Here is a 27974-nt window from a genome sequence, read left to right on the forward strand (position 1 = left end):
GTTTTCCTGGAAAAGGAGTAAGGACTTAGGCTGCAGACAAGACAATGCAATATCATACTGTTCACATCATATTTAATAATGCTCTAGTACCATTCAATATAAATAAATAACCATTAAAAAGTACTTTCTCGACATTCTCTTTTGTTCATCAATAGTATTTTCTGCAACAGGAAAGGTTAGTAATATTCATTGGTTGGTGAGTTGGATGAATCTCAGAGAACATGAATATCAGGTGCTAAGATGCTAGTAAAAACCAGGTGCTGCCTTCTCTTGTTTAAACACCTCAGGCTTGATCTGTGGCTTCCCTCCTTACTGCACTCACTTCCCCTGAAGCCTGTAACCCTGGCAGCTGCTTCTGTACTGGGCTCCCCCACCCTGCTCTGCTGGCATACAACCATCTTAACTTGTGGTGCCTGGTACTCACCCACCCTTGGCTGATACGCCTTGGCCAGCAGCAGCCCTTGCTATCCTCAGGCTGCTCTACAGGCAACAGAGTCTTTGTGCTGAACAGGTCCATCTGTCTGCTGGCCTGGAATGCCAGCTGTCCAGATGAGGTTTTGGTTCTGCACAATGTAGTGACTGACAGAACTTCTTGATTCACAGAGGGTCTGCTCCACAGGGCCAGGCTGGGGCAAGAATGGAGGTGGTGCAATAGGGCTGGTCTTGAGAGCCGACTCTGACCAAGACTGAACTGACAGTGTAGTACATACAGAAAGAGTAATTTTACTTTCTTGTAAGGATGTAGAGAGAACGGCTCTCTAAAAACATGTATGTGGTGGGATCTCTTGCAATGGGAATAAATCCTTGCTACAGACACTCACTGTCAGTGCCTAAATCTATGTAGGAGCTGTGTGAGGCTAAAGGCCAGAGAATTAATCACCACATCTCCTCCTGTTCATACGGGCAGAGCCTTTGCCCATCTCAGAGGAAAATGGAGGATCATAAATCAACTCCTTTATTCCCTCACCCTTGCTCATTCATTGAAACCACAAAGAAGGGGACTTAATCTTGGGTTAATGCTGGCTAGAAGCACTGAGCCCACCTGCCTCTGGCAGGGTGGGCTGTGAAGCCCACTGGAGTGCAAGCCCTGCTACCTTCTGCAGAGGGCAGGGCAAAAAGCTCTGACAAATGCAGAGTGAAAAGCATTCTGTGGATGCTGGACTTCCTTTATGCTATGAGGTGACAGTAAGCACTGTAAGGACCTTTCTACAGTCCAGAGAATATATTGCTTTCTCACCCCATTCAGTATTTCCTTCATGCTGAGACAGCTGGCAGGGTGGCCTTGTATTCTGGTGTGTTTATCCAGACAGGCCCTGGCCTTAGCCTTACTAAATGCAGTCTCCATTTCTGTAGTTGTTGCCTATTATTTGATTTCTCCTGTCTCTCTCTCTCAAAGGAGGCATCTCTTCTGCTGTGCCTCTCCCATACTTTGGTCCCCTGCTATAGCAGGATGCATGGCTGCTCTTTCTCCACTCAGGGAATATGGACCAACTCCCCCTCTCAGATACCCTTCAAAGAGCCCCCTTCATTGAGGCTTCCTGAGAGCCCGTGGGGACTGTCTGCTGAGTGAGGCAGTCCTTTGCTCATGTTTTTACCTCAGTGTGATTGCTTGGGAGCCAGAAACTTAGTGCCACCCACGTTTGTTGCATAAAAGAACTGTGATTTCCTTCGCTGTACTGTCCCCCTTGCTGTGTTTCTGATTATTTTGCCAGTTTCAGATACCATTGTAAAGAAACCCCAGGGAGCACAGAACATATGACATTCATCGGTGAACACCAAGCTCCACTGTTCTGAGGCAAGGGGGAAAATATTCTTTCTTCATGAATGTGTCATGTGACCTAAGCTAAAAACCAAAGCTAAACAAGGAATAGGCAGAGAAGAATTCTAGTATAAATAAATCAACAAATAAATATGTTTCCTGCTAGCCCTGAATTCCTTGGGCAAGGCATGACTCAGTTGCTTATAACTTTCTCCCAGCTGTGAAATCCTTGATGTGTTTTGAATGCCTCAAACCTTGTTTCTCATGGCCTGAGTGAAGAAGGTTTTAAAGATCTGCTCAGAGGGGTTTCTGGGTCATTCAGGGAATCTTCCTGGAAAAGTCACAGCGACACCACTCCCCACGCACACATATGGTACCAACACTTGTGCTTTTAATCCAGTGCATCCTTTCTTCGGTCCTCATTTGCACCTCCTGTTTTGTAGGCTGCCTCCCACCTGGCTGTCTTCCTGTTTTATTGAGGGAAAGGGAAACCCTTCCACATGACACTGACTCCTCTCTCTTCACAGCACCACACATTCCTTTCAAAGTTCAGCTGGAAAACCTTGCCACATTTGTTATTTCAGTTGTCATGTATGTGCTCAAGATAGGTTTTCCGATGATGTCTCCACATTCCTTGATGTTCTCACAGCAGATGAGTGCAGGCTGAGGGTTCCTCTTCTCTGAGCACTTCTCACTCACCTCCCTCTCAGAGAGTTGTCTTCCTCTCTGGAGGTCTAGGAAGCAAGTCCATGCACATGATTTGAGGCTCCTGAAGCACCTGATGGTGCTGCAGCAGGCTTCCAGGCCTTGAACGCGCTCAAGTCCACCCATCTTTGCCCCTGCTTTCTGCTCTCTGCAGCAGCACATGGAGGCATGTCTCCCAGTGCAGGAGAGGAACTTCTTCCAGAGGTGTCTGTGCCTGGGGATCTCAGATGGAGTTTTCCAAAATAACCTTAAGCAGGGACAGTTCAAGATCTGAGCTGAGGGATAGGCACCACATCCCTTCTGAGCTCCCAAACCCCAAATGAGGTTCATCAACACAGGTTCCTCTCCAACATTGAAGGCTGATCTGTGTACATTTCAGAGTGCCTCACTCAGAGGGAGAACTCTCATGCCAGCTTAGCTTTAAAGCTGTTTTGAGAGCACACCAGCCTCAGGCCAACAAGTCCATGTTTGTGCTTTAGTGGCAACTCCTGTCCTTGAACTACGGCAGTTCACAGTTGCTGTACTGAAGCTAAGGTTTTGCAAGATGCCAGGAGAGACCTTTGGAGGCACCTGCACCCATCCTGGATTTCAGCATCTGTGCTGGCACAGTGGAGAATGAAGATCATATCTAGTAAGTTTTAAGAAATGGTTAAAAGTACAGGGCCCAGTGGGGAAGGGAAGTACTCCTCTCCAAGGTGGGGAGGATCTCAGGGCATCACCTCAGCTCTGTCCCTCCTTATTACACCTCTTTGGGCATTGGGAGCTGTTTGGGGTGGTGACATTTGGGGTGTTTGTCATTCTTCAGAGTGCTGGGCAGGACAGGCAGGGTGCACAGTTGCTATGGTTGCTGATGAACTTCAGGAACGATCACAGCTCTCTGCCTCTGTCAAAACAAACACAAGGTGAGGTAAGAAGGTGTAAATACAACATGGCTATCCCCCCTGGCTCAGACAAACACCTTGCAGGCATCAGTGAACAGGTTCCTCCTGAACTATGCATGGCTTTGGGCTGGGATATGGCTGAAGAGCTGCAGGGATTCTCACTGCACTAGAGTCTTAGCTGGCAGATTTTATTTACTAATTAGAGAAAGTTTCTGACAGATTTTTTTTGTCTGCACTTAAAGTCATTATTTTAACTTCTCTGATAATTTTTTTTTAAAGAAAGAGTAGGAGGATGAGATCTGAGGATCTATTCAGTCTGTCTGGAAGCTGTGAAATGCAGATGAACCTTCTCTCTTTCCAAATTTCACAATAGCAGGAGTCCTGTGCTAACCTAAGCACACTCTTCTCTTTTGGATGCCTGTAAATAAAAATTAGCAATAATAATAGGTAGTTTTTATAACACCAGTCTTCTGTGATAGCTTTCAGGACTTTAAGAAAGAAAAATATGAGGTGAAATTAATCTTCATCTCCTGTTCTCGGAAGGCAAAGCCTGTGTTTCAAAGGTGTTTCAATACAGTCAGCAGGGATGTATGCTTGATAGCTTTGGGCTGCTCTGTGGCAAGCAGCCATGCAAGTGGTCCAATTAGAGATTAGGGGAGTACCAAATCCCACACCAAGCAATGTCTGCCTGACTCACATCTGCAGGATTTAAAGGGAAGGAGGGCTCTGGGAGGTCTTGGACTTAACTGGCTTGATCTGATCCTCAAGGAGGACTAATTGCCAGGAGGGAAAGATGGAAACATTCTTCCTATTGTGTCTAAGAACAGAAGATCCTCAGGGGAGCAATTTTGCCTCTTTTTGTTCTCAGCACGGGCTTATCTAGATCATGCCTATCAATGTTCTGAAGCTCAGCAGCCTTGATAGTATGAACTTCCAATACACTGAAGCCTTCAGCAGAGATCTCAATTTAAAATTTTAAGAGATGCAATCTGAAGATTTTGCTTGATTGCTATTGATAGTCAAGCAATTTACCTTGCATGTGTCTCCTGGAGTAGATGCCACCTGCCAACCTGATGTGTCAGAGCAGCTGCCCCACATGACAGACAGTGGTTCAGAAGGGATTGTGGTCAAAGTAACTGCTAATGCAAGTACAAAGATCCTTAAAAATCTGCAGAGTTGATCCAGCCAACAATCTGATTGAAACCATTGGAGAGGATGGCTTGGATTAAGGTGCAAGTCCTGCTGGTGAATCAGTGGCAGTGTCTTGATCTTGTAGGCTGGTTGCTTTCCTTTCCCACAACAAATCACTCATGGGAAGCCATTCTCATGAGACTCTATAGCTGGTGCATTACATTTCTTATAGAGGACAGCTGAGTGTTTGGCCAGGGAGAGAGGTGAGGACAAAAGAGCCCAGCCAAAAATGGCTCATTTGTGGAACATTACATCTGCACTGTGCATCTCCAATGGAGCAGCCTCTCCTCTGGCAAGTAGGCAAGGAGGGTCTAATCCATCTGAGTTTTTATAGGCCTGCTCACCCTGTATAAAGTAAGTGATTCCTGCAGAGCAGTTAACTGGACTGTGAGTCCTTGTGAGATGAGTTTGGGCAATCATAGCTTTAGGCAACTGCAGACTCAGCACGGGTGAGTGTGCAAAATGAGCCTGTTGTAGAGGATCTCACAAAAGCACTGGTGAAAAGAGGAGCTGCTGCCTAAGCACAGGCATAATTTATGGGTTTCTAGGATATCTGTAATATCAATAAAAAGCTGTCAGAAATGATACAGGGTTTGTGCCCTGTGGGAGGGACAGGCAGGCTACCCCAGGGTCCCTGTGGTGGCACCAGGTGTCTGTGTTTAGATAACTGACTCCCTGCCATCTGCTGCTGGGTGTGCAGGCACTGGGATTGCTTTGCACTATTTGTGTGGTGCACAACACAAACACACTCAGAGATGATGAGGTGCTGTGGCAATGCTGAGTGCAGCTTCTAGTGATGCACACAGAGATCAGTGCAGGAGTTGAAATACTCATGACTGCCTATATAAAAGCTGTCAGTTTTATTTCCACTGGTAGAGCTGAGCTGAGGTGTATATTGGGGTCAAAACTAAAAGCACTCCTGGAATATCTTCCAAAGTAGGATTAAATCATTCAGCATCCTGTGTCCTGACACAGTTATGGCTGATTTCAGAAAAAGCTGGGTACTCTGAAATTGGGATATTTTTATTCTTTTTGGACTTTTGGGGCAGGAATCTCCCATTGAGATCACAGGGCATGGCATCTGGACACTTCTTCATCATCATTCTCTTTCTAAGAACATGTCAATGATCTCTAATACATTCCTGCCTCACCTGTGGTGGTTGCCATAATTCCCCATCCTGCTGCTGCTGAACCCTGCTCTGTGAACTGCAAAGGCATTTCCTTGTGCATTCAGTATTTCTCCTCAGCAGCAGATGTACTCCTAGCTCTGGAAGCATTGGTACCCAGCACCTCAAACTGAGAGACTCTGTGTAGGTTGTGCTTTGCTGGTTCCTGTTCTGAGGTGCTCTAAGCATTCCATCAGCCTTTCCCTGCTGCACCCACACTCCAGCTGTTCATGCAGGATAAAAGCTGAAGGGGGATGCATGAAATGCAGGATAAAAGCTGAAGGGGGATGCATGAAGCACTGCACAGGTGGCAGGGCTGCCAAGACAAAAGGTTGCCTGCAGTAGTGTGATCTTGTTCTATGCTGTAGAACAACTCCCACACCAAAGGGAGTTTACAGCTGGATGAAAGAGTCCAGGGGCAAGAATTTGGCATGTCATTAATACTGAGTTTAACTGGGGGATTCTGCTGCTTCTTTTCTCTCTGTCAGGCAAAACTCCCATATGGTCTGCAAGGAGGCTTGAATGAGCAAGAAATACAGAGCATACATGGGTAAAGATGAGAATCTACTTCTTGTCCAAAGGGTGGCAAGGTGAATTACCAGAGCAGTCACATATGCAGTTTTTGAGGAAATAATAGCAGAAATAAGGAATCAGGTATAGATTATTTGCCTTGCTAAAAACAATAAAGACAAAGATACTCACACCCTGGAGCTGGCTCTCTGCTTACACCTCTACTCTGGGGTCTGTAAACCCACGCTTGCCTTCATTAACCAGAGTGGGCCTCTCAGTTCTTGTGTGCCACACCAACACCTAGAGGGAAGCACAGAGAGTTCAGGGCATTCTGAATAGCATGGAAACTATGAAAGTACTTCACCCATTGGGTGGGATCCCCAGAAAAGTGAGGCTCAGAGCTGTTTGAAGAATGTGATTGAAAGTGGTTGATCCTGGGAGACACTTTATGGGCACATGAAAAAGTGACAAGGAGGAGAGATCATTCTAGAGCAAAATTACAGACTCAACCCTCTGCCAATCCTCCTGGACTTTGGAGAAGAAATCTGGGCACAAATTGTACATCTGAGCTTCTTTATTAATGAAGCATACCTGGCACTGCTCCTTAGCTCTCTCTGAGCTTTACGTCTGTGAAGAATTTAGCAGGCTTTGTCCATCTGTCTGTCCCAGCATCATTTGGCACTGACATGTGCCAGCACAGGGAAGGCCCAATGGAAGGTGAAAGAGTGTGGCAGGAGGCTGTAAAAGCAGCCAGGACCCAGTGAGGAGACTGTATCTTTGAGATTTCTTGTACTCACCTTTGTGCAGTTAGCTGCTTTGGGCTCCAGCCCGTCCATAGTCACTAAATCCTTCAGCAGACTTGTTTCCTGGTACCCTCCTTTAACTCCTTCCAGCTTGAAACTGGCGTGAGGCTTCTCCAAAATCAACTTGATGCTGATAGCAAATCCAGCCATGTCAATAGCAAAGGGACGATTAGGGTCAAAGACGGTTTTCCAGCCCACCACCTTCCCTGCTGGGCTCACTTTTGGGGATTCATATCGCAGCCCCCCAACGAAAGCCACTGGCCAGACTGAGACCCGCCTTGTGTAGCGCATCTGTGTGCCAGAAAGAGACAGTGCTGTGAGAATGCAACCCTGCCATGTCTGTCCCAACCCCTTAGTGCACCATCCTCTGCTTTCATTGGCACCTGTCCTCCCCCACGGACTTCCCACGCAATCACATCGCTCTCGGCAGCCAAGCTCTAGTTCACCTTGCTGCTGCTTGAGGAGCTACAGCTTCCACAGCCACAAGGCAAATTCTTAGCACGTTATTCTCTGAACAACAACTCACTGCTGTTCTGTGCCCACATCCAGTCCCACAGAAGAATGAAAACCTCTGCTTTTCTCATCTCATTTGAACTTTTACCTTTTTGTTATGGTAGAATTTTATCATTTTTGTAAATGCCAAATACTACTGTTACCAGGCCTCTAGCTCTGTCTTACCAACTCCACTCACTCCAGCTTCACACTCATGCAAGTAATCTCCCTGACTGATTCATCTTTGTCCTCATCTATTCCAATTTCTCCCCACACCTTCTGCCTTGTTTTTCCATCCACGGCTACTGCCTAGAAGTGTGGGGGTTTATTGAAATTGTCAGAAAGGACCTGGAAGTAAGTAAAAAGGATGAGCTTAACAGAGACCTAACAACTCTGAAAACTGGAAATGTGTTGTGATGCATAATTCTGCTCTTCAAGTGGCCTAGTACAGTTTGGCTTAAATCGGTGACAAGAGAGTTTACTGGATTTTTGCAAGTTCACAATAGGCTTGGCATCTCACAAAAGCCAGGTCTCCAGCAGAAGTCTGGGCAAGCTCCAGTGATCCCAGAGGCACAGCTCTCTTGTGGTGGCTGGAATTCGGAGAACTGAAGGACAGCCAAGGAGTAAAGGTGGATAGAAAGTCAGACAACTCTTCTATCATCCCCTAACCAACACACCCCTACAACAGCGCAGATTTACACCTTGCCAGAAGTTGTCTTTGGTGCTTATTTAAATTAGGTCAGCTGTCCCTGAGGAGAGGTATAAATTCTGAGGTACACATCCTGTGGTCCCTGGCAAGAGGAACTCTAGCTGGTGCAATGATGAGTGAGTGGCTGTTCACATCCACAGCCTATAGCATGGCAAATATGTTCCTTACCCTTTCAGCTTGCATCTGCCCTATACCCAGCTGCCACTGCATGGCAGAGTGGCAAGGTCTTTGCAAGTGCAACTGGGCTTAAGAGGCTCTGCAGCTCTATCCTGCTTTTCTGTCCCATGTAATTTGATGTCTCTTACCTCCTCAAAGAGCTCCAGGCTATAGGTGTTATCATCATCAGCAAAATAGACTACGCCTTCCGGTGGTGCGGTGTTGCTGAAGCTGTCCCTCAGCCAGTGCAGCCCCAGGTTCCTCTGCAGTGTCCCCCTCGGGGTGTGGGATGGGATCCAGGACAGACCCAGCTTCAGGCTCTTGGGTGTCTCCACGTTGAGGTGGGTGAAGTTGAGCCCAGCCTTCTCCAGCAGGTTGGACACAAGGTTGGTCCTCCGTGGAGAGTCCTCCACCACCACCCAGTGCAGGTTCTGTACGTGGAGGAAGGTGTTGGCCAGTCGGGTCAGCTCAGCTTTCTGCACGGGCCGGGTGTAGGTCGGGGTGATAACAAAGATGGTTGGCAGGGTGTCTGACCATGGGGGAGGCCTGGAGTACACATAATTCTGGATGATTTTAGGTGTTGCCCCTATGCTTTGCTGCTGCCGAGTGCATGATGGGAAGACTTCTTCTCTCAGTGCAGATGAACCATTAAGGAGAGCTTTAGAGGTCACGTTCTCATCTGTCTCTTCTGGGACAAAGCAAAGGAAGAAAGAGGAAAAAAACCAAAAATGTGTCAGAAGACTAATAACCAACAGGCTGCCTCATGTTCAGGGAGGCACACATCTATCTGGAGTTAGTGCTGCATCCTCTCTACAAAGCCAGCCTAAGGTGCATGTTTAACACACTCTTAAGAACAGTTTATGTTTCTGCTGTCAGCAAACCCAGAGGGGGCCTTCAGGCAAATCTGTCTTTGTTTAACCCTTCCTATGAGAGAGCATCCCTGCTGAGGGTTTGCAACAGAAGTCATCACAGCCACCAGCACACTGACAGCAGAACTTTTGCACTTACTTCTCAGCAGGCTGAGGTAGTGGGTGGTTGGGTACTGGTGCCACAAGGTTAGGAGAAGAGCCCATGGCAAGGCAATCAGGAGCGTGGTAAGAAGGTTACGTCTCCTCAGCATGCTGCAGGGAGCTTCCAATGCCCAGGCATCTCTCTACCTTTCAGAAAAGAAAAAAGAGTAAGGCCTCCAAAATATAAGTTGCCAAAAATGCAGGGAGGCATGACAAATGTTTGGCCCTGATCCTGCAAAGTGTTGTCTAAGTTTACAAGGAGCTCTATTAATACTTGAGGTCCAAACCATTATCCAACTTGGCCAACTCTGGTACCAATAGAAGTTTTTAGCTATTTCTGTTGCTCTAAAGAACCTCCCACTATCCCATGATGAAACCACTGTCCTTGAGTTAGGGTTGTTCGTGTTGCTGATTCTGAAGTCAGAGAGGACTTCCACTTGCCTCCTCTTTGAGACTTGTGCTCATTTCTGAGCTTTGTTGTGACCATTTAATTTGCTTCTTTCATACAACTTTTTAGAGCTGTGTGCAAGATTTGTGTGCCTGAATATGCAACTGGACAAAACAGATGTCAGGCATCCTCTAGATATCCATCATCTCTTAACACTTCTGCAGTGTTAATTCATCCTCCTTAGGCAGATGCATTAAGGCAATTGGGCACGCATGCTATCATCTACCAAGCATTCCATGAAATCCCAGCCTTGGTCATTCCACAGTGCTGGTGATGCCTGCTGAATGTTTAATTATCCCACATCCCTTTCTACTTCTGGTTTGCAGTGTTTGGCCATTGCAGCATTTTGTTGAAATCACAGACTTTGGAGTACCCACCAGGCCCTACCAGGTTCTCCTGCACTCCTAGGCTGATGGCATTTTGAGGGAAGAGAGTGATGGCATCATGCTGATACAAAAGGAGATTCAAATTGATCGGCTCTCAATTCCAGCTCTGCCAGGGATTTTTAAGTGTACCGAAGGCCAGTCAGCTAAAACCAAGGTCCTCAAAGGGACACAGGCACATTTTGCTCAAAAGCAACTCTATGCCCAGGATTTGGGTCCAGCAGCTCCTCATCTGTCCAGAGTGGAGGGATTGTCTTGCTTCAGCCTTAGAGAGTGTGGCAGAAGAAATATGACAACTGGTCTAAAAATGACAGCAGCCACAGGGTACTGAAAGATATTAGGAGATGCTAATCTAAATTCATCCTCTGGGACCTCTTAGAATCTGTCTTTAATTGTTTCTCTGACATTTTACCTTGGTGTCCTGAAAAAACCAAGGAATATGCAATAGGAGGGCTCATCCGTGCCCTACCACCAATAACTGTCAATCCTGTTTCAGCCACATCTGACAGAAGACTAGCATGTCTCAGCAACTCTTCTGCTGGGCAAGTGGATGTTCATAAGCCCTATTAAGGAAATTACTGCAACACAAGCTCATTCCTTGCTAGGCATCAATGGTACCAATGATGCAGCAGTCCCTTTGGGAAATATATTCCCACTGACTGCTCCCCAAGCCAACCATTAATGGTGTTGATGTTTAATGTTTCTTACCTCCTCACTCAGGAAACACCATGGTGCCCCATTTCACTACTTTCAAGCTACAAAAAGCTGATGAAGAAGTGGACCAAGGAAGCTGCGTGGCCAGGGGCACACTGGAGTGTTTTGGTGATGTGAGCAGGAGCCTTGTGCAGCAAACATGCTGGCTCTGCTTAACTGCATTGCTTTTTGATCACTGGCTCTGGGGCAGGTACAAGAGTGTCCCTCAAGCTTTAGTGCCAAAGGCAGAGGTATTTGGCAAGCTGCAGATCCAGGCCAGACACAGGGCAGGATGAGGTTACCCACACCAGGGACTGCTTTCCCCACAGGAAATCTTTTCTCTTACCAGTGTAGCAGAGCAGAGTAAAGCCTCCCATCACTCATGGCTGTGAGAACAGACAGAGCTACAAAAGAAATCCAAGGATTGCTATTAACAACTGCAGATGCCTAGGCCCACCCAAGCCCTTGCTCAGGGTCATAACAGCTCCTTGCTTCCTTTGGTATGCTTGCAATTACAAATGTCCCTGCACCAGAGTCAGGCAGCCACTGCTTTTTCCCTTTTATTAAAGGCCTTAATTATACAGACACAGTTTCTATACAGCAGACCTGCTACTGCTGCAAACTCAGGTTGCTTCTGGAGGGAAAGAGAGGAGGATGCAGCCGTGGCAGCCATGTTTCCAATAGAGCACAGAGGAGAGTGGATCAGAGTTGGAAGAATTTTTAACGAATTCCTTTTCTAGTTCTTTCTCCTCCTCCCTCTTCCAGCCAGCCCTGTTCATGCTTCCCAAACACAGCAAACAAGTGGAGATGCTGCCTGTGTGTGCAACTCCCCTGGTGCTCCATGCTCATTTATTTCTGCATGCACCTTCTCTCTATTGCTTTTCCAAAGCAAGCAAGGCTGAACAAGTTAAACCCTGCATAAAGCCCCAGGTAACTTGTGAACCTCATAGAGGAGCTGACTTCAACCCCATTTAAAAAAAAATCTCTATTGGAATACTTTATTTTCTCTTTAAAATGTTACCTTGTCTCCCCCACTGTCTCCCCTGAATCCATCATGTGTACTCTTCTCTGTTGCTTTATATCTTTCACCTGCCTTTTCTCAGTCCTTCAGAGTCTCTTTTCTTCCCTGTTTCCAGGACTACAGAAATCCCCTGGCTTACTAATAATTTTAGCCTTTGTCTTCTGTCCTTACCCACACAAAGGCCCTTTGCATTCTCTTAATGTCCACCCCTCATGGAATATTTCCCACAAAGTGGTCCATTAAAGCATCAGTCCATCCTTTTGAAAACACAGCATCAAAATCCAGTCACATATCGATGCCTCTGGGTAGCCTGCTGATGGCCCCAGTGGGGCTTACTGCACATATTTTTACCTACTTTTTATAATTAAAACCAAAGTCTCCTAAGTGGCTCGGATTAATTGCATGCCTGCTGGCAAACATTGCAGTGTGTATTCTTGGCACAACCAGCTACCTTCCTTCTGCCTTTAACCCCTCTCAGAGTAGATCCTGTTAAATGAGATTCAAAATCAGAAGAAAATTTTGTGATCATCTAAACCCATGTCCTGCGTTCATCTGGTAATTCCTGGGTTTAAGCTGTAGAGGGCAGGGACCATCTCTTAATGTGCTTGAACAGTCCAGCACTGATCCCAACGGGAGCCTTTGGATGTGATTGCAATACAAATATTATTGATTGTACTCTCTTGCTGGCTCTTCTCCTCCCTTGCTATTTCTTCCGTCCTGCCTATTTCCCGTTCTCTTTCCTTTTCTTTTTTTTCCCTAGTGTCTCCTGAAGCCCTTGTTTGTGTTACACACCCTTAACAACATTAGCTGAATGTTTGATGGATGCCTTCAATATGCTGCCTGTAGCCTTCTTGAGCTGTTTTCCAATTACACATCCCTCTTCTTAATTTCATCCATCAATCTTCTGTTCTCCATTAAAAAATAAACAAACACACAGAGCACAAAGCTGAGTATGATAGGGACAAAATGTTTCTCATACTACTTTGGCTTCACGCTGCTTTGTCAGACTTCTCAGCTCCTGGGATACAACACCATTCAGTCTCCATTTAAGCTCCTGTTCTGAGACAGGGGGCATTATTCTGAAAGGATTCAGGAGAAGACAATGAGAGAAGCACACAGAGGGTAGAGCTGGGTTCCCTGGAATAATGCTGAGGAGGAACAAGATCTGGCTGAGGCGCAGATCATCACATGTGACCAATCCTTCATCTGTTATTGACTAATTACCAGCAGGGTACAATTTGTTACAGGCAGGACAGCCCAGATATTGAGAGAGTGATAAGGATTCCAGGCTGCAAAATGACCCGGGGAGTGACATTCTCCCTGAACTGCAGAGTATTTGAAAGGACATGCTGGGTGAATGGGAGAAAGGTGAAAGTTAGGGAGAGACGCAGCTGACTGGGGATTATAAGGCTGACACCTTCCAGTGCCTCTGATTTTCCTACAGTCCTGTTGAGAAGCTGCTCAATTTACATCCTTTTTGATAACTCAGAAATGGTTAGGATCACATGGGCTTTGGTAACTCTCTGAGGTTCTGGTTCTGCCCTCTGCCTTCCTGATCCAGAATGAGAACCACACTTTTCAAAAAGTTTGCTCTGCAGGAGAGGCGATTTTCCAGCCTCTGGTTCAGGTCTGAGCCAGGCTTACAAGACTCTGAATGCTGGACCAACCCCAGCCCCAGGACTGTAGGGCTCTAGTCAGAGACACGAACTCTAAAGATCCTTATCTTCCCAGAGGGACAAATTTCACAGTTCAAGCTGTCCCTTGGGAACATCCTGCCAGCCAGTGTAATGATTTTCTAGGTGAGCACCCAAAGCAAACTACTCTCAGGTAACGGAGCCAAAAGTTTCAAGAACGGCTCCCTAATCTTGGTTTGAGCCATGTTTGCAAGCCTACTGTTCTGTGTGTACCCTGGGAGGAGACAGGTGGAGGGGGGAGGAGACAGGGCTGTGAGGAGCTGGGTTGGAGCAGACCTGCAGGTAGCTGCAGATGACTCTTAATTTCACACACCAAAGCCGTCAGCAGGGTTTTTGGTTTGTTTTCCTGCGTTTTGCTGCCTCTCTCCACCAGCCCCTAGCCACCTTGAGAAAGTCCATGAAGATTTCATGAGTTCCCTAACTCCCGGTGTGGGAGATGTGATGCTGAAGGCAGAGCAGGGAGCTTTCAATTATTGATGAGAGCGACCTCTCTTTAAACAAGGAATGCATAATTCATGGCAGCGCCGGTATTTGTGGTGAGCAGCACCGGCTCAGTCCCTGCCTTGCTGAAATGCACAGGAAACCGCTGTCCCCTCTCCCTCCATTCCCTTGGGCCCATCAGAGCCTTCAGTCGAAACTACAATAGTGCTAAAAATTGAGACAGGCTGAGATGCTGCAGGCTTCCCCTCACCAGGCAGCTGCCTCTCTGTTTGAGATGTGCACGGTAAAGTGGGAGGATGGATTCAAGGAACCACAGAAGTGGGTGGAATGGGTTATTGTTCTGGGATAAGCACGGGTAATTACTGTGCAAACACAGCCAAAACAGGGCATTTCTCAGTAGTGAGACTCCTCCAACCCTCGGACAGGTCTTCAGGAATGGCATCGTTGTAGGACAGAAAGAATAGGCTAGATCTAAAGGACAGTGCCTGAGGGTTCACATCCAGCTGTATTTCTTGAGGGGGTGGGAAAGAGAAGGGGAAAGGCAGTTTGTTTTTCTGCTCAGAAAGTAGCAATTTCTCCCCTAAACTCTGCTGGACCTGGGTGGCTGAAAAACAAATTGGGGCAAAGAAAAAGAAGTGTTTTTTCTTTTTTCGCTTCTCATTCAGGAAGCGAAATGTTAATCATACAATCATGGAATGTTTTGGATTGGAAGGGACCTTAAAGATCATCTAGTTCCAACCCCTCTGCTGGGCAGTGACACCTTCCACTAGACCAGGTTTCTCAAAGCCCCATCCAACCTGGCCTTGAACACTTCCAGGGATGGGCTATCCACAACAACTCTGGGCAACCTGGGCCAGCGCCTCTCCACCCTCAAAATGAAGAACATCTTCCTAATATTTAACCTAAGCCTACCCTCTTTCAGTTTGAACCCATTCTCCCTAATCCTTTCCCTACATGCCTTTGTAAAGAGTCCCTCTCCAGCTCTATTGTAGCCCCTTTTAGGTATTTGGAGGTGCTCTGAGGTCTCCCCAAAGCCTTCTCTTCTCCAGGCTGAACAGCCCCAACTCTTTTAGCCTGTCTTCATAGGGGAGGTGGATGGAACAGAGAAGAGAAAGGCTCTGATCCCACAACTGGGATCTTGACCTCCCAGTAGCCCAGGCAATAGTGGGAGACTGCAGTTCTGTCCCAAGGTGTAAGAGGGCTCTTCTGCTGGGGGATTTTAATCATCCCTCTGCTGCAGACCTGGCAAAGGGCTGCAGGCAAGTGACACCTGCAATCTGAATGAGGTGAGCACTCCCCTACTGCTCATGGGGAGAGAGGGCAAAGGAAAATTAACTGAGTCCCCATGAGAGACAAAACCCAGGGAACTACAAATAATAAAACAATACAGGGAAGGATGGCCAGGTTCTTCCCCACAGCAGGAAGAGCAGAACTACCAGCAGCTGTGTAGTTTCAAGGCTCAGCCCCATCAACACTCTGTCCCTTGGTGCGCAGGCTCCTGTGGGGACAACTTCCCCAGGAAGTGAGTCACTCCCAATGAAACAGCTGCCCCTTCCCAAGCTCCTGCACCTCTTCCTCAGAAGCAAAGAAAGGCTTCATCCTCTCCTGCCAGCTCTGATCCCTTCACCATATGGGAGCACAGGTACTTCAGCCCAGAAACCAGGCTTGTCCCTCAGGAATGCACCATGCACAACCCCCATCCCTCCACTGCCCACATGAAGCCAAGCTGAGCATTCCTCAAAGCTTGGTCTGAAAATAGCTTGACACTGCACCTTTCTGAAGAGCATCCTTGTCCTAGACATGTGGCTTGTGTGTGGAAGCATGGACTGAAGGAGGGTGGTGCTTTATACAGGGATTTCTCCCAAGCCAAAAAGAAAAACCAAACCCACAAACAACAGAAAACAAAAAAGAAATTTGATGGAGCTAATTAAATCTGCTGGCTAGGTCCCACAGGAGCCAACACTTTAGAGACAGCACGTGGCTCAGCCTGCTATCCCCAGATAGATCAAGGGTATCCAGGCCCTATCTGGGCTATCAGCAGGAATGGAGATAACCCAGTTTGAATACAGACTAGACCTTGAACTTGGCTGCAAAGCCCATCCTTGCAGGGAGCCTTCTGGAGCCTGAAAAAGGAGGTCTAAGCCAGGCTATTTTTAATCAGCCCAGACCCAAATGTCCTTCACGATTGATCCATACAACCTGTCACCACATTCTGCCCCCTGAGCATAGGCCAGGGTGGGCTGTGACTCACAGGGACACAGCCCTCTGCCCCACCACAGTTTCCCTGCACTGCAGAGACGTAATCCAGGGCTGCCAGAAATACCCAGAGAAAGATTAGCAGCTCAAGCCCAAAGAGAAGCAGGGGGTACCAGATATCTCCTGAGAAAGCTTGCTCTCTCCTGAAAGACCTCTAAGCTTGGAGTTATCCTGTCTTGAAAGGGAACTCAGGGGCTTATTCAGATGTCAGCTCCTCTTCCCTGCTGCTGAGCTCTGGCAGAACTGAGGTCCTTTATAGATGCTGATGACTATTACAGAATAATAATTCCAAACGTATCAGCATGAATCAGCCCAATATCTGCATTAGCCAAAAAAAAAAAAAAAAAAAAAAAAAAAGAAAAAGAAGCTTTTTTTTTTTTTTTTCCAAGGAGGCAAAATAATTCTAAGGAAGCAAAAACAATAGTGGATTGTTCCAAAGTTTCTGTATATCTCATTCAGAGCTTTCCCCACTGAGTTAACAGCTGATGCCTGTTCAGCAGGAGTGGGAGCTGTCATTTTACAGCTTTTTTACAAAAGCAGAAAGGAAAAACCCATAGTACTGCCTTCCAGAACATTTTCAAAGATGGAGAGGAATTACTTTTTCAGAGAAAAAGGCATTAGGCATTATTTGATGATAACTACATTTCACAGGTGCTTGTTATGGGGGGAAAAAATCACATTGATCACGAGCTCCTTGTAAAGATATGGGGCCCAAAGGCCAATGCTGTTCCTCTGATAGCAGCCAGGATACAGAGACAGGCTTTGATCTCAGCTGTGTGTCAATATGACATCAAATGCAGACCTCCAGAGGAACAAGCTATCACTAATGCACACTCTTGATTGATTTAGACAGCTTGTTTTCCTCCTGCTTTCAAAGGCAATGTTGAAATGCTCTTCCCTGCTGGACTTCCCCATTACTCCTAGGGAGGGCAAAAGAAAGCAAAGGAGAAACTTCTCTGGCTGAAATCACAGTGCAAATGAGTGGGGCAGCAGATACGTCATTTAAAACACCAGTGTAGCTAAATATGTCTACTCTCTTCCCAAAATCAGTGAAAATACTGGCATTTTAATGGTTACATGTGCGTGCTGGCCCCCTGAAGAATCAGAGCCCTGATCTGTTATTGTAAGGAGAGAACTGTGGGCAGAGAATGAATGCAGTGTAAAGGCAGGAATCCCCCTGAGTTTTTATTTGGGAATACTGGCTGAATTATGTGATCAATAAAAGCATCGTGCAAGCAGCAACTTTGTGTGGAATGTTCTTGTGGGTGGCTGCTCCATATAGATTAAGACAGAGAGGGCACTGGACAGCACTGATGCCACATCATGCAGGTGTTAGTTGTGTGGGATCACAGAGAGGAGAAACACCTCTCTGGTGTCTTTGATGGACATTTTTGCAGTTGCAGCTCTCTGAGCTGTGTGAAATATGCTCACTTTGTAACTGGCTGAGATGGTCCAAAATGCTAATTCTGATTTCTTCCTCCAAATAAATCATCAGCACTCATTATATTTGCCACTTGCTGTGCAGCATCCAAGTGTCATGTGGACACTTTTAGAAACAAACTCAGAATGGATAAATTGGCACCTAGAGAATTGTCTTTTGCAATTGATATACGTTATGGTCCGCTGCTTGATTTGTACCTTAAATGCCACAGCTGATCTGTATAGCTTGGGCTTCATTAAGAGAAGCACTAGAATGAAAATTAGAGTCAGCACACAGTGCTTATTTTTCTGCCTTCTGCTTGTGAAATAAAAAGGGAAGAAGAGAGCAAAAGAAAGAAGGGACAGGAAGCTGATGGTCAGTATCCTGCTAGGACTGTCCTGCTGTCCCTCCCTGTCCTAACAGGGAAGCTGTTGACTCTGGACTACAGGCAGGCCACATTCAAATAATGCACCAAGGTGGTTGAGATCAAACCCATATACAATTCCCACCATCTGGGAATGCCAGGGGACTAATATCTAACTTGGGCACTGGCAGCAGCTGCCAGCATATATCCCTGCGTCATGATCAGAGTAAGTTTTATTTTGTAGAAAAAGTTAGCAGTGGGTGCATTTGGGTGAACAGATGGAGCTGAGGAGTAGCAAAAGTCACATGCCCCTTTCTAACAACAATCCAAGCCTACCAGAAAAAAAGGATGTGGGTTTTGGTTTCTGTTTTTCCATGTCTTGCACAGTTAAAATGGAAGAGTCTGTTGGGAAGGCAGTGAGGGAATTGAGGGCAGACGAGCTCACAGCATGAGAAACAAATTGCTCTCTCTCTTAGAGTGCATGGAGCTTGCCATAGGGCTTGTATAGGGATTGCTCTCTGCCATGCTCCTTAATTGCACATGAAAGCAGCCTGGTCTGAAAGTGTCTTTGCATGTAGTGTTTATAAAGCTTCCCTCGGGAGGGAGGTCAGCCTGTGCACTATTGTGCTCGTGGGCCTCTCTGTGAAATCGTGTGCTTCAGGCTGCCCTAAGCCTGGATGCAAAAGGGGTTTGATATTCCCCCAGGCTGGATCTGTTTCCTGAGACTGGAGTATCATCTTTGCACAACTAGAACCACGATAACCCTGGGAGATGTGTCCTCCCAGCTCTTACACCTCTGCCCTCTGCAGGGTGTGCTGGGCAGTGCTGTCCTGCCCACCTCACTTCCACATTCATGGGCTGCCAGGTGGCCTTGGACAGAATAACTGATGAATAGATACTTCTGGCTGGAGAGGGAAGATGAACTAGACTTTTTTTGAACCCTTCTCTGCAGTTTGAGAGCCCTTGGAGCTTCCATGACAGACCAAGTTGGCCTGGAAGATCAGGGCAGACAAAGAGTGGTTTCTTGTTAAAAGTAGAAACGCACTGCTGCTGCTGTAAATCTTAGAGGTGGATATGAATCTCTCCTGATTCTGATGATGAATCTGGCTCTCTCCTTGTGCTCAGGGAAGGAAAAATTCTCTCTGGTTATGAGGATGTTTGTGGAGATCAACAGGTCAAGTTAGGTATTTCTAGCTTCCCACATGCACACGTGAACTACCTCCATCTGTTACCAGCTCCATAGAAAATACCCCTGAAGGGCCAGCAACAGCTTCTAGGTAGAGGAAACATCCAAAAACTGCTTGGGAAGGAAGAAGGAAGAGACTGGATTTTTGCTTCTCCTGCTGTAACTAATTTCTAGGCCATTTGTGTTTGTTCTGGTGCTCAGGTTAGGACCCGTGTTTGGGTTAGGAAAGAATTACTTGGTATCAGATTTTAACAGTCTGGTAAGTGCCGGGCAGAAGGGAGTACACAAGAGCAGAAATCTTGCCTAGTGACTATTTTGCACCAGTGTTTAACAGTTCCAGGACTTGCTTTGACTTCAATAGAGTTACAATCCAAGTGTGGCTTGGCTTGGCATGGCTTAATGGACTGTGAATAAAACTTGCCGAGATGGCGGCTTATCTACCACTGAACAGGAGCTGGTGTTGACAGAAGAGCCACAAGCATCCTCTGCAGCACCTCCAGAAGAGGCTGCTAGGTGGGAAGAAGTCTACAGAGTTTGTCTAGCAGACTGACATGACCAGGAGCACAAGTGGGGAGACTGGTCATGGTACAGGAACAGGCTTGGATTTATTCTCAAGAGGGTGACAAGAGAGGCTCTTAGAAGTGGTAAGAGCAATTTTAAATTATCCTTTCCCAAAGAATCCTTTGGGGTAAACTATATTCACCCCTAAAAATCCACACAGAGGTCAGCAGTGATGATCTTAGCAAAATGCTTATTGGTGTCCTGTGACTTTGTGATGGTCCTGTTCCCTTGTAATGGAGCTGCTGATGCATATCGAGTAATAAGAGATTTATTGTGTTTTCCTTAATGCTCCAAGAGCCCTATTCTAACACAGAAGTTAGAAACCTCACTTTGGCTGTAAAAAACCCTCCTGTTATAATTGGATGACATGCTGCTGAGCACTGTAGGTTTGAGGAAAATAGGAAAGACTATGAGAGTTGCTAACCAGAATGGGAGATACACTGGAATTACTGGAGGAGTTATGGAGAAGCCTGTGGGCAGCTAGAGTTCAAGAGGTGCTGGTATGCCATGCTGGAGAGCAGACATACGAGTTAAGGCAAAGCAGGGGACTTCACTGGAGAGAACACCTGAAATAACTAATTGTTCACTAAACAGAAAATGTAAGAGGTTGGTGGGAGTAGGATGGAGGAGGTGGTTCCAAGGGCAAAAAGAAAACAAAAATAGGCTGGGGAAATAATGTTGGCCAGGCTGAGATCTGCCACTTAATAACACTTGACAAAACGCAAATAATTTCTCCTTCCTAAAGATCTGCCAGGGGATGCCTCAGCTATCTGGGGTCAATGATTAACACTCCTACCTCCTTTTCTATTGCTCCATGGAGATGAGGAGCTGGCACACATGTCTGAGGGAGGAAAAAGCTTGCTGTGGACCGAGGAGCAGCAGGATTTGCCAGCTTGCCTCTGACTGCCCAGCCCAGCCCTGAGCTACAGCTCAGCCGGGCTCGTGTTTGACTTCAGTGCACGCTGCTTGTGGGCTTTGTAGAGGTGCACAGGGATAATCAGGATTTGGTTTCTGTTTGCTTGCTAATTTCAGCCCCTGCTGTGAGATTTGGATGTTTCTGAGGATTCTGTATTAGCTTTAATGATTAAAAAATTATTTCAATGCTTAGTGAAGAAGATGCATGATCTATCATAGAAGCCGCTTAGCAACAGGACTCATTAAGACACGTATTAGTACAGAAAGATATCCTTGCCCCAGCGCCCTCTTGGAATGACTATCCACTCATCTAAACAAGATAAAGGCCTTTGCTGGCCTCCTGTGAGGCCAGAGGATAAAGCAGTCAAGTGTGAAACAAGATTTCTTGGTTCTTTTTCTGGCTTCAACTATGCGTCAGTATGTGGATCTGGGCAAATCATTTCACCTGCTTCAGTGCCTCAGTTCCCCCACAGGTGAGATAAGCACAACAATGTATAAGCACTCTGGGGAAATGACTTTCAAGTGCCTAAGCTCATTAGAGAAAAAACAACCAGCACAGTGAATAAAACTGCCTCAGCCCCTTGCTGGTAGTTTGTACTAACCACACGGTTCACTTTGTCCTCCTGAAGCCCCACATACAGTTAGCTAATTACAGGGGAGAAAAAAAGATCTCCTAGCTCCTTACCACCTGGTGGTAGCCAAGCACAGATGTTAAAACTTGTCATTTGGCTCAAAAGAATTCATTTTAGGCAAAGCATTTCTGGTTATCCTTCAAGGAAGGAAAGGGTCTGTCAGTGCTGGGGCAGGATCTAATTTTGCTCGAAGGAACACTGTTAAATACCATGTCTGAGAGGAGAACAGTAATACTTTGTGTTTTATTCCCAGAGTCATTCACTGAATCTCTCAGGCAGCAACATTCTTAGGAGGAAAAACAGAAGTGGGGTGGAGGAAGCAGGTGTAAGAGCAGACATTTCAGTCCACAGTGAAAAAGCTGAGGCATTCCTGATTCTTTGGCTTACATGCAGGACACTGAACTTCATATCTGGATGCACAAGCTGTGGTCACACCTTAGTGTGGGGTAAGGGTAAAGGAAACATAAATGACAGGAAGACAAGGGAAGAAAAATAGGTGTAGGTGAGAAACTAAGGTGTGACTGAAAGTGATTCCTGAGGAAGGGAAAGGGAACAGAAGAAATGAGGTTAATGGGAATGCAAAAGGAGGAGGAGGAGGAATGAAGAAGGGTGAGGGAGCAGGAGACCAAGTGGGACAGCAAGCAGGAGGCACAGTCAAATCATCTGAGCGCTCTCTGAAGAGATTGTCTATTTTGTTTCTGCCCTTTTTTGTGTGTGATCTTGCCTTAAAATTGCAGGAATGTGGCGGCACAGCACTGGCGCTCTGATTTATTAATTCCATCCCGTCCCACAAGCCCATAAAACAAAAGCATCTGTGTTTGCTCAAGAGAAAACCATGAAGGGCCTCATTCACGTCAGAGGTGGAGAGAGAAGCTGGCAGATAGAGGAAAGTCATCGTCTCCTCCTTCCTTTTCACCTTTGTGTGGATCTGGGCTGGGGGAAGGGCCTGGGGAGAGAAGGATCCAGGGGATGAAGTATCAGCAGGGAGAAAGTTAAGATCACCCTGGCATTTGTGCTGGAGAAAGTGGAGGGGAGACGCAATGAACACAATGGCTGGACCATGAGGAAGACAGCCCAGCATAGCAGAGAGGACAAGGTCCCTTGCTGCCACCCAGGCTCACCCAGCACTGGTCTCTGAAGTGGCACTTTGTGCAGTGTCACCCCAGTGAACGCCAGTCCCATTGCTGCAGTCGCAGTCAGGGCTTTCATGAAGCCTAGCACTGTTGCCTAACCCATAGCTATGGACAAACCATAAAAATAAATTAAACCTGCCAGTCATAGATGAAATACCCCTTCACAGCTGTTTTCAGCTTTCGGAATGAGGGAGGATCAGGGCAAGATGAATGTTAACTATCCTACTTTAATAACTGGGGCATGAAGGGGGAGAGGAGCCAGCAACCTCCACTCCTGCCAGGCAAGGATCAACTGTGCTGTTTCTATCAAGAGGCACTGGGAGATTATTGTTGGGAGCAGAGGACCTTGCTAAAACCCTGCCCTTAAGGACAGTGTCTTTAGAAGCCAGGCTGCCCTGCAATGCCCCAGGGGAGCATCACCTCAGGGTCTGCAAGTTACTGCTGCCTGCCTGGCCTTTGGCTTTTCCTTCAAGTTCTCCCACACAAGGATTGCCGAGGAGCAATCCTGCTTTGCTTAGCAAATCACAGTTCCCATGTGCCCTGTACTCCCACACACAGACCCACCGTGAACTTACAGAATGAGACAACACTGCTGCTCTAAAATCTTTTATCCAGAGCTGAGATTGCCCGACTGCTAACCCTGTTCAGCTCCAAGTAATCCCAGCACTTTTCTTGGCTAGAGGTTGGCTGTACTGGGAATAAATGCCCTTGCTCTCATTGACAAGAGGTAACATCCAAAGAAAACCATTTCCTTTTGCAATGCAGCATTATTCATAGACCAGCACCACATAAAGTTGCCAGGACGCTGGCAGTCTGCTAAAATCCACAACATGGGCAGGGGAAGTGGCAGCGTAAGCACCACTGGACCAGCTCGAATCTCAGCAGAAGTTAACCTGAACCTGCTCCAGCTGACAAAACCCAAGCCTACAAGAACTAAGTGTCAGCACACAGGCTGGAAAATGCTGGTTTTTTGCTTCTGCCTGGAAATTAAAATATGCCCCAGTGATTTTCACTTAAACATGTCTCTGTCCTTTTATCCTTCATCTTACATTGATCAGTGTTGGGGGTTTTGGAAGGTATAAAAAATCCTATGCTAGAGGATGTGAGAGGCCCTGAAGATTAAAATATCTTTCAAGTCGACTGCCCTGTCCAATGATGAACAAGCCACTATCCATCACAATTCCTACTCTTCCTGAATCCTACACTCAGCACCAGCAGCATCTTGTAGCAGAGTTCCTTATGTCACAATGCACAGCATGGGAAAATACTTACTTTTATCACCAAATTGCTACCTTTCATGTTTTCCTGAATGCAGTCCAGTTCCTCTACTGAGAAAAACCCTGAAGAGAAGCATTAGAGAAGTATTCATTCTCCCTCTTCTGTGTTGTTGATTGCTTTGTTTTTCACCCCAATATCCCTCCTCATGTGTCTTCCTGAGCTAACTAACCCCATCTTAAAGAATCTCTCTATGTGTGCCAGGCATTAGTGGGATTACCTGATCAGAGTAGGGATGAACAGCAAACAAAATCTGAAGGTCCCTTTGCTGGAGCTGTGGATCCCATTGCTGTGTCTCAGCCCTGGGAAACTGTGTCTCATGAGGAAACTCAGATCACATTTTATAAATCCCAGGAATTTGCAGAGTGCAATGTTTTCATCTCAGGCAGACAGCCCCCCCACACTGTGTGGTGGAGGAGGCCAGCAAGGTAGCTGATTGAACATTTGGGAGCATTGGCAAAGTAGATAAATTTGGGTTTTAAGGAAAGGCCTTTGGGAGCACTAATGTCACATGACAGCAAGCTAGAAGATACTTCAAACTCTTGATTATGAGCCTGCACAGCCTAAAACAGCATGAAAGATTAAAGGGACCAAGTTTTCATAAGTGTGCTGACCACTGATTGAGATGCAGTTTGGAGATGTACCCCAGTCAGGGGATCTGACCAGTGTCCCTTTCAAAAACTGGGCTTAGGCAGTCATGTGTGCACCTGAGATGAGGGTGCTGACAGCCCCAGGTCTCATCCATGCGCTATATTCATTAGTCTTTTCTGGTGCTGGTAGGTTTGAAATCACAGTCCTGTTAGGCTGAGCTGCTTCCCAGCAAGTGCTTCCCAGAGAGGCTGGGGCCTCTCGCCTGTGAGACAGATGATGTGGGGCTGTCTCAGCTCTGACGCGCTGAGCTGCCGTGTCTCCCTTGGAAAGAGGGGGTAGTCATCCTGACAAACAGCTCTGTATGTGGGCAGGCAGTGCTCTTAATCACACATGCAGAGTGCTTGGAGATCTTGGGATGGGAAGCGGTGCAGAAAAGCCTAATGCTTATTATTAGGTAGAAAGGCCAGGAGCAAAAAGGGCAGAGTGATTTTAGACTCCTCCAGGGCCCTGGAGGTGTGTGGGACCCAGATTCCAGTCTGGCTTATTACCTCCTTTTTAGGCTTCTTCTTTTATTAGGAACAATTAGATACAAGGAGGAAGGGGACAGATATCATCTTTCCTGTGTACATCCTGCAGAGAATAATTGCAGAGCTTTCTCAGAGCAATTTTGCATGCTCAGTAAAGGGCATCTTCGAAGCCTATCAAATATCTCATCCCTTGCAGGCATACATATGAACACTTGCAACACACATCTTTATTGCTCCCAAGTATTGTGAACAGGAGAGACCATCAAAAGTGCTTAATGTGAGGAATAAGAGGCGTTGGATGTGGTTCCAGGAGGTGGATGGAGTTGTGGGGTGGCTTCTTATGTTTGGAACAGGAACTTTGCCTCCTGAGGCACTGGAGGAAAGCTGGACCAGCACCCTGGGAGAGAGGGGCAGCCGAGGCTGGAGTTGTGAAGGCACTGAGAAACAGGGATGTGTAGAGCACTGTCACTGGCAGGTGACTGCCGTGGTGAAGAGGGTAGGAAAGCCATCCAGGGGTACAGCTGGAGACAATCCAATGCAGGCTCCTGCCAGCAAGCTGCCTGCTAGGGACAACTTTGGTCTTAGACACTAAGGACATCTCCCGGCCTGCTGCTGAAGCAGGGGAAAATTTCCTGCCAAAAAGCACCTTTACCAGTGCTTCATAGGCAAGAAGAAAGGATGCTGGGTACACAGGTAACACAGCCTTGAGCTGTCCAGTACAACCTTGGACACTCTGCAGGGAAGATGTCATTAGAGAACACAGGCACTAGGCACCAAAATATTCCCAGACCGTGGAAAGAATATGAATTTAAGGGCTGTACATTGTGGAAGTATTTTCTCTCTTGCGTACATTTAGCTGCTGTATAGCTCTGTACAGCTCCCTAGGCAACAGTCTTCCCAGATGACACTGTAACAAAGCCCAAAGGTGCGGGAGCTTGCTTCATTAAAACCCTTGTGGAGGGAGAAAGTGTCCTCAGCCCAAGTGCTTTGTTTCTATCCCGTGGCTGTTCCAGTGTCTTGCAAGCTAGGCTGAGGGGTCCTTTGTTGCAAAGGTGGCTGCATCTCAGCTGTGCTCTGGGATTGCAAGGTTGCCTAGATGATTTTGCTATTATTATCATTATTATTATTATTATTACTACTATTATTGTTACTGCACTCAAAATGCCAAAGAAGAGCTTTAATTTGATCTCACCAGATTCCTGAAACACCAGATACAATGAGTTAGCTGCCCATCTACCTCTGTACCTTAACTGCTCTGCAGAGCCTTAATTCAATGCAGACTGAAGTGCCCTGAAAGCAACACCAAAGTCACTCCTGGGAGGGACAGGGGGAGGGAGGGCAGGAATCACAGTCATGGAGCTCCTGGCCCCACACTGGGCAGGCACAGCGTGCACTCAGCTGCTGGTGCTGTATCCCTGGTGTGCCTGCCCTCAGAGAGATTCCAGGAAACCATGGAGCAGGCACCAAGCAGAGGTGATGGAGCCCCTACATCCTGCTCCAGGGCATGGAGAAAAGGGGATTGGCAGCACGCATGGCTGCAAACAGATGTGACACAGGCTGTCACATACAGCTCTGCCAGTGGCTTCCTCCTGCCCTGTAACCCTCTCTATTTCCTGAGACAGAGGTTCCCATAATCTCCTGCTGAGGAATCACATTTTAGAATATTGATGGCCTCCCTTTTTTGAGGGTCCCATTCTGCTGTCTCTGTGCACCTATCTCCCAACTTGTGGAAGTGCTATATGGCCCCTGTTCCTAGTCTGTCTGAGGCTAGTGAGGTCAATGCCTTGCACTTCTGCTGGCTGTCCAGAGATACAAGGTGTGAACCTCCCCATCCATTTTTCCCTTTTTGCACCTGATGAGATTTAAGCCCAAGCAGAAGTGGGTGATCAGACTCATGTGTGAAGCTGCTGTACCTTGCTACACTCTCTACATATGTGCTTTGCACAAGGAAGCCTCCTCTGAGCCCAAAAAATGAGCTGAAAGCACCTGCAGTGGCTGCATCGCTCCCTCTCCCCCAGTCACTTGCTGAGCTGTGTGGACTTCAAGTTATCGGACGAGTATTTATAGCTTGTCATTATTGCTCTGCTGTGGTGCTGCTTGGAGCTGCCCTGCTGATTCCAACACCCCTTCTCTCCAGCTGCACAGAAACTGCCCCTTGGCATCTTTCCCTAAGGAGTTACTGAGGAACTGGCTGCTTCTCTCCACATTTGCAGCACCTTGAGGGGTTTCTCTCTGTCACGCATTAGCTGCTGAGCCTCTCCCTCTCCTCCCCTGGCCCGAGGCTGGATGGGTCAGTGGCTGGAGCGGGAGGCCGAAATAAAGTACTCTCCAACTCGCCTAGCAAGATCCACCCCAAGCTGCTCCAGAAAACCAGCAACTGCATCCCTCGGCAGACACCCGTGTGGGAGGCAGGGGTAGAACCGGGCAGAACTCTTCCCCAAACCTCCCACTCTTGCCCTCTCCCAATCCACCTCTGCAGAGCCCCTCACTGGGACGCCCACCTGGGGTCGGTTCCAGCGAGGCTACCTGTGCCTGCACACAATCCCCCTTGTCGCCCTTCTGTAGTTTGGCTTCTCCGCTATTTGTCACCAAGAGGCGCAATGAAACCTCTCCGGGAGCAGCGGCGTGCCCGGGACCGGCGTTGGGCACCCTTGCTCGGAGATCCCGGCGGCGAGATTCCCGGCTGGACACGCACCAGGAATGAAGGCATCTCCCCACAGCTGGAAAATTCCAGCCTGGGATTGGGATGTCCGGACCAAGGTGTGGGGGGTGCAGGGACAGGGGCTCCCCATCAGGAGCGGAATCGGTCCTGGCGCTGAGCAGGGATGAAGTTCGGGGATTCAGCTGCCGGGCAGAGCACCCCTCCAGCGCCAAGCGCCGCGGGACCGCAAGGTCACCGCTGTATCCCTGCCGCTGCTCCCACCCCCAAAGCCCCGGTGCCCGAGCGCGGGGTCTCCCGCTTACCTGGCGAGATGGGCCGGTCACGGCGGAGACGCGGGGGCTCCGGGCGCGGGGCGGCAGCGCACCGGGGGCTGCCGGGGGAGCATCGCCC

General features: G+C 47.4%; 1 protein-coding gene across 5 annotated transcripts; it reads right to left on the minus strand.

The window, feature by feature from the left end:
• Positions 1 to 55: 55 nt before the first annotated feature.
• Positions 56 to 27974, minus strand: LOC131096652 (galactosylgalactosylxylosylprotein 3-beta-glucuronosyltransferase 1-like). 5 transcript variants are annotated; one of them, XM_058045134.1, is made up of 7 exons: positions 27887 to 27974; positions 11253 to 11310; positions 9381 to 9525; positions 8522 to 9060; positions 7010 to 7306; positions 6405 to 6512; positions 56 to 3347 (listed from the first exon to the last, which is right to left on the minus strand). In XM_058045134.1, the coding sequence occupies exons 3-6, from the start codon at positions 9490 to 9492 to the stop codon at positions 6426 to 6428; spliced, it is 1035 nt and encodes a 344-aa protein (XP_057901117.1). In that variant the 5' UTR covers positions 9493 to 9525; positions 11253 to 11310; positions 27887 to 27974; the 3' UTR covers positions 56 to 3347; positions 6405 to 6425. The 5 variants fall into 5 exon arrangements, with proteins under 5 accessions (XP_057901117.1, XP_057901119.1, XP_057901116.1 ...); XM_058045136.1 differs by having other exon boundaries at positions 8522 to 9057; positions 9381 to 9529; XM_058045133.1 differs by having other exon boundaries at positions 9381 to 9529.

This window comes from Melospiza georgiana, chromosome 2 (genome assembly GCF_028018845.1).
Source record: "Melospiza georgiana isolate bMelGeo1 chromosome 2, bMelGeo1.pri, whole genome shotgun sequence".
Lineage (NCBI taxonomy): Eukaryota > Metazoa > Chordata > Aves > Passeriformes > Passerellidae > Melospiza > Melospiza georgiana.

Coding starts and splice junctions, on each gene's coding strand:
- LOC131096652 (XM_058045134.1), bottom strand. CDS start 9,492: ATGCTGAGGAGACGTAACCTTCTTACCACGCTCCTGATTGCCTTGCCA. Junction 9,061..9,380: donor CTACCTCAGCCTGCTGAGAA/GTAAGTGCAAAA, acceptor GCTTTGTCCCAG/AAGAGACAGATGAGAACGTG. Junction 6,513..7,009: donor AAGCAGCTAACTGCACAAAG/GTGAGTACAAGA, acceptor GCTTCCCTCTAG/GTGTTGGTGTGGCACACAAG.